The sequence below is a fragment of the Populus euphratica genome, unplaced genomic scaffold (genome assembly GCF_000495115.2).
Source record: "Populus euphratica unplaced genomic scaffold, PopEup_1.0 scaffold68.1, whole genome shotgun sequence".
In the NCBI taxonomy this organism is placed as follows: domain Eukaryota; kingdom Viridiplantae; phylum Streptophyta; class Magnoliopsida; order Malpighiales; family Salicaceae; genus Populus; species Populus euphratica.
The window spans coordinates 1,290,309-1,296,831 of NW_011499901.1; the positions used below are offsets into that span (position 1 = coordinate 1,290,309).

At 35.8% G+C, this 6,523-nt stretch overlaps 1 protein-coding gene across 6 annotated transcripts; it reads right to left on the reverse strand.

Annotated features, from left to right (window-relative positions):
* Nucleotides 1-2,439: 2,439 nt before the first annotated feature.
* Nucleotides 2,440-5,801, reverse strand: LOC105132954 (uncharacterized). Of its 6 annotated transcripts, XR_843673.1 has the most exons (5): nucleotides 4,128-4,685; nucleotides 3,975-4,023; nucleotides 3,781-3,861; nucleotides 3,171-3,570; nucleotides 2,440-3,120 (listed from the first exon to the last, which is right to left on the reverse strand). XR_843673.1 is itself a non-coding variant. In XM_011036710.1 (4 exons), the coding sequence occupies exons 1-4, from the start codon at nucleotides 4,493-4,495 to the stop codon at nucleotides 3,367-3,369; spliced, it is 699 nt and encodes a 232-aa protein (XP_011035012.1). In that variant the 5' UTR covers nucleotides 4,496-4,685; the 3' UTR covers nucleotides 2,440-3,366. The 6 variants fall into 6 exon arrangements, 2 of the variants coding, with proteins under 2 accessions (XP_011035012.1, XP_011035011.1); XM_011036710.1 differs by having other exon boundaries at nucleotides 2,440-3,570; nucleotides 3,781-3,858; XM_011036709.1 differs by having other exon boundaries at nucleotides 2,440-3,570.
* Nucleotides 5,802-6,523: the final 722 nt, after the last annotated feature.

A 6,523-nucleotide genomic window follows, 5' to 3' on the forward strand; every position in this document is an offset into this window, starting at 1 on the left:
CTTTTACTTTTAATTAATTATTTTTATTATTTTTAAATTTTTTTGATGAGATGATGTTAAAAATAATGTTTTTAAAATAAAAAATATTATTTTTGTATATTTTTTAATAAAAAATACTTTAAAAAAATAACCTCTAATACACTTTTAAATATTATTTTATTTTAAATAAAAAATATTATTTTATTTTAAAATTTTTTTTGTGTTTTCAGATTTTTTTAATGGTATAATATTAAAAATAATTTTTTTAAAATTAAAAAATTATTATTTTTATATATTTTTATATAAAAAATATTTTAAAAAATTATTATCAATCACTTCACATGCAATTGATATAGACAAAATTTTAGGCCCAACTTCTGGTTCATGATAGTCATAAAAAAAAATATTTTTATTGATACTGAATAACTAGTTAATTTATAACTCAAGTTTTAAATAAGCCGGCCGAGTTTAATAATTTTGCTCCAAATGAGCAAGAACAGTTTCTTACGTAAACCCAGTGATGTAAATTGCAATTTACGGGGCATCCCAAGGAGCAACTTATTCCCAGTCTTGTTTACTTGGCTTTCCAAAAGTTCCTCTTGTATTCGTCTTGGTTAAATTCGAGAAGTAGTCGGCAGCACAGCCTATTTAATTCGCCATATGCCTACCTTATCATTTTCTGTCCCCCACCAGAGAAACTCTTATCTCTTGTAGGGTCAAGTTGTTTTGGAATTAGGTTAAGCAATTGCACAGCATGCAGCATCACTCAAATGGCCATTTTCTTTTCTGCTTGTTGTGCAAAGAACAGGTGGTCCATAGTACACACTGCAATGAACCTTAAAATGTTAGCTCTTCGGAGTTCAGTGCCATTATTTTCACTGCCAAGCATCCTTGCGTATTGTTGGGAGAGGAATTTCCTAATTCTTATGATTAAGTTAATAGTGAATGTTATCCCCCCAAGTATTTGGGACTATGACATCTGATTAACTTTGGCATTAAGCACTTGCCTGCAAATTTCATATTTTCAACAGAATTTTAGCTCAGTAAAACTACCTCTACGATATGGTCCTTGCATGGCTAGATATTGGAATTGGCAACAGTTCCAGCTGTAGAATTAGAACATAAAATGTTGAAATTTAGGCACTAGAGAAAAAAGGTATTTTCACTCTAGAGAAGCTAAACATTTCTGGGAATCTCGGGAACCTATTGACGCCGAAAATGTTGAAAATTAGGCAGTAGACAATCCAGGAAAACAATTTTAATGGTAGAAGCAATAGCACCATTGTGATATACAGCAGAATCATGATTGAGGCAACTACAGACTCGCACTGATATGTATGAATGTGATGCAAGCATATAGAGATTAGAAACAAAGAATGGATGCCGTCCAAGATAATTGTCAAAACAAATATCATCAGGCATTATATATAGATCTGATTCACAGCATTTGAAAACTAAGTATAGGCATCACTGGCTGACTAATCACAGCTTTATCATCATGCGCTTTGTAGCTTTCCATAGACAGAAGTGACAACAATAATTAAGCAATCTGGATGGTATGGCATCAGCTGATGCACAAGGCATATCAAAGTAGAACCATTATTGAGGAAAAATATTGCTGAATTGAACAACTCACCTCGTAGCTATCTATCATGACAAATACGTTACATCTTATACCATGCATTGCCTCATGTCCTACGAAACTATGACCCCGAGTATCGCCCAAGCACGGAAAGAGACAGAAAAAATGAAAAACAAAGGTGCATGTCAAGTTATCTTGATTATTGATGAGCCTGTCGTGTGGGAGTAAGCAATGTGCCCACAAGCACCTATAGACCAGGGCAGAAGAGGACTGTGGATTATTATTGCTATTGCTATCTACCTTCACAAAAACTTGGTAAAGGTACTGGACGGCCATATACGACACAATGATAGCACGCTTTTAAGATGATTCTTTCCTTGAAGTAAATAGGCAATTATCCAGTACCATTCTTGTGTGGCAGTATAGCCCTTAGCGCAAAGATAGAACCACGCAAGTTTATCCAAGTAAATGCATATCGGACCATCTAGGACTCTTGTTCTGAGGTCTATACATCAGCTCAAGTGTCCACCGGTTTACAAGTCCCAGACTCCCAATGGTTCTCACCATCCAAAATTTAAAAACAAAGGACAGCAAAAAGGAATGAAGGGAAGGAAAGGGGAATGGTAATGGGCCTCGCCTTCAAAAGCAAAAGATATGACTCTACAAGCCGTGTTTACATCCACGAGCCTAAGCCCAAGCTATATAGCCTATAATTCTATGAGGTGGCTCGTCAGCTACCCTGCTTGTTTTGCCCAGTATAAATTGCTGAGATCAATGAGACACGTATTAGACGCTTCGTGGAGAAAATATGCAATGATAAAAAATTATTTATATTACAAATCAATATGATTAGATTCTCTCGGCATTTGTTTATCAAGGCCATGGAGGAAACGGGCGAGGGACTTTTTGGCAGCTGTGATTGCAGTTTCCAATTCCTGCTCATTTTCTTCTGCAACTCCCTTGTGTTCTTGAACTGCATGCATTCTTCGCACATGTTTATGCAGTTCCTGCTTGATAGATCATTCCATCATAGGAAAGATAGATGATGAACAATTCAACATTACCCTTGAAGGCATCCTTGCAACAAATTATACAGACAGACCATGGTCTCTGCTTCTTGGACTATATAATGATATACAAACATGCGTAGAATGTGCAGGATTTAATATGCTGGGTTCGCAAGAGCTAAGTAATCGTCTGGAAGCGATAAAGTCTCCTGTTGATAGTTTTTTTATTTCTTCAGTTGGGAAAAAAAGAAGAAGAAAGCCAAGTGATTGATGGTTCATGTGGTGACTTTATATGAATTTTCACCCCCTTTTTTCTTTCCAAACAACATTTTTTCATCAACAAACTCACAGTAGGAATCGTTAGCCCATTGTTAGAGATGTCTCGTGAACGAAGCTGATATGCAGTAACTGATACACTCAGGGTGACATTTCACTGAACTGACTGTCAAAATCAATGCTTCGAAGTGCATAAACTTCATTGATAACTTTTATGTCTCTGTTAATCAGGCCATCGAACCAACTGGCTGCTATACCAATGTACTCGTGTGACCCCTGAAAATACTCCAGCTTCCTTGGAGTTCTAATTCATTATTTCCACTTACCACACTTATGCAAGCTTCAGCTTGTGGAAGTAAAATGCAACAAGACATAATCAAGACTACGGAAGTGAGAATTGCATCCATAAGTTGTAGACCAAGAAAAGAGCTGTAATGATAGGTTTGCGTTCAATACCGAATTGGTAGTGAAGAAAGTTAAAATAAGATCAGTGTCTTCAATTAACAGATTTCACAGTTGGAGTTAGACCAGAAGAAGACTGAAGAATTTGACATGTGCGTTCATAAACCCAACTGTATTGCTATTCAAAACAACCGCAGGCAGTAATTGCTTACCATGCCTCCTCTTCCACATCGTATTCGCTTTCTCCAGATTCTTCATTGTCATCGCCAATAATCTTTTCCTCCAAACCAGAAAATCCCTGCAGCCTACTCCAATCACCATCTTCTGGAGGCATGAATCAAAGCATCCATCAGTTCAGTTTCTACATCCCGCAACAATTTCCCCACCCACACATTGCACATAGCAATCAAGATTTAAGAACACATTTATAATGGTAAAACTCGATGTTAAAGATTCTCTACAAGACAAGATATGCACCTATGATGTTCTTGCATGACACACAGTTTACTTGATTGAGAGAAATAAAAGCCACACCATGAAACGAACATCTTTCTCATTAAATACGCAATTATATTGCCTCCGCTTTCCTTGCCGCACATCCGGTCCTGGTCTCTGCTACAAAAACACGCACATTATCTTCTTTTGCCTCCCTCGCTAAAAACATAAAACAGCTAAAAAATCAACGCACTCAGAAAGAGTAAAGACACATGATATCACAGCAGAAGTACCTTCACTAACATTAACGCATCGAATACGTATTTCTCAAGTGAAGCCACCCTAGAAAATCCCAAGCAAGACACAATTTAAACTGCAAAGAATAGCTTTAAAGTTCGTGATTTTAGGGGAAAAAATAAGAAGGGAAGTTAATTTGCGTTCATCACTTGATAATGCGTTTGATTTGGGGTGGAGAAAAGGAAGCCAGTTCCATGCCCCAACGAATGGCAAGTCGAGCCTCTCGTTTTTTCTGTTTGCGGCTTTTGTATGATTCAGAATCCGAATCACTTGCATTTCCTTCTTGTCCAAAACCAGAAGTTTTTTCTGAACGGCGTGATCGAAAATGCACGTTACGATTAGAAGCTGTAACTACAGTCAGAGAGAGACGAGCAGAGATGGCTTTGATGGATAAAATTAAAGATTCAGAGAGGAGGTAGTTGAACACAGCGTGACAGAAGCAATGGTTACGTAGAAACGGCATTGCCGGATCAGACGTGCCATTGCTAACAACTGCTGCTTCTTTGAGGCGCTGCATCTAGGCTGCCATGGCAAGTCATTTTTGAAAGAAGAGTTCGAGCCACGCCCGGTAATTTTGAAAACCCATACAGCGTGGGCCAAGAGCTATGGCCTATTAGAAATGGATATATGAAGACGAGTGACCTATCATATACTCCCCTCCCCCGCAGACTCTCCACAAAGCTTCTCCCACATGCCACACCCGCATCTTCTCTCTCCCCATTGCTCTCACAAACATTGATATTAAATCTGAATCGAGAGTCGACTCAAAGTAATACTTGAGTCAACTCAAAGTAATACTCGAATCACATTTGAGGAGTAGATTAACTTGGATTAGTTAAAAATTTATTTAAAAAAAATCAAAATAAAGTCATTTTATAAAATAGAATATTGAAGAAAACAGGGTTAATTTTTTTTTTATTCTTTTATAAAACTCAACTCATATTAGGTTTCAAATTAACCAACCACCCCGGACGAGAATTAATTAATAACATTCCTCAAAACTCTCAAGTTCGGGACGTGATTCCCCTTCTCTTTGTATGCAAAAGCAAAAATCTTGGTGGCTGGTGCCATGGTGTTCATGGTGTTCGTTATAGACAAAGGAACTTCCATAAACAAGACACAAATTCTCCTCTAGATTTAAAGAAAACAGATTCCACCCTTCGATTTAAATTTTTATTTTCGTACATACAGATATTTATCGGCCCATAATTTTTTACTAGTAATTCAGAAAATACTAAAAGAATTCAAACAATAATCAAATTAACAAGAAAGAGATCAAACTAATTAAAACTCTTGATCATGGAAAGAGGTATGTGGAACAAAATTAACTCAAATTTAATTAGCTGAATGCCTTTTCATTCTTAATAGAGTGCGATTGTTATTATGTGGAACCTTGTTTTTTAAAAATATTTTTTTATTTAAGAAAATATTAAAATATTTTTTATTTTTTTAACATTAACATATTAAAATAATTAAAAAATCAATTTGATATTTTTTTTCATATTAAATATACTCTTAAGATTAATTCAAAAAATAAATGGGGGTCTCGTACTCGAGGTCTGACCTATCTTTGCCGATATTGAGAACTGGTAAGTGCAGATCTATCCTGAGCTGTTACGGCTATCCATAGCTCAACTGAATCCTGTCTTTATTTTTCCTGAGAAAAAAAGAAAAAAACACACAAACGAACAGGTAAAGATAGGGTCATGTCGTTGTAGGAAAACTTATCTTTTGTTTGAGAAAGAAGAATCGCTGTCGTTTCGGCTTCCTCACTTGATAAGTCTGCCCATCCTTATCCAAGAAATTGGAGTTATCCATTTTTCAAGTGGCAGAAGCCATCCTTTTCATATATAGAGAGACAATTGAGGCCAGTAATTATCTCCAACTCCAAGAAAATACGTAAATTTCTATCCATCACGTTTCGAACAGAATCTGTATACTGTGGGTTATCCCAATGGGCATGCTATCAATTATAAACAAGATAATTTGAAAGTTAATTTCAGCTGTAGCCATCATCTAGCTCAGATCCCATCCCGCAATAAAACATTTATCAAAAGGATTTATATGCTAGCTCCAAATGAAAAGGAAGTTGTGTTTTCCCTTGTAAATTACAAATGAAATATCCGTGCGATATTGACGACGGCTGGACAAAATTTTATGGTTTGATTTTTTTATCGTAATATATATTTAACTGTCGATATTTTATTTGATTTTGTAAACTTTATTTTGTTTTGATTAGGCAAGAGAAATTGGAGATAATCTTAGGATTTGCTTTGATTTTTTTATTTACTTTCCATGTTAAGTAGCTTTTTCAAACGTATCGGACGCATGTAGGTCCAAGAAAATCAAGAATTTAGTTGTTTTTTGTTTTTGGTATTTGAAGGTTTTGACGTGGAAAAAAACTTAAATTAAATCTTTAAGCTATGTATATGAAACAATAATTCTTGGACCATCGACAACTGGTTGTGGTATATCTGAAAAGGAGGCCGTGAAATATTAGATACATGTATATCAAAAGCATGTGCAGATAAGAATCTATGGTTGC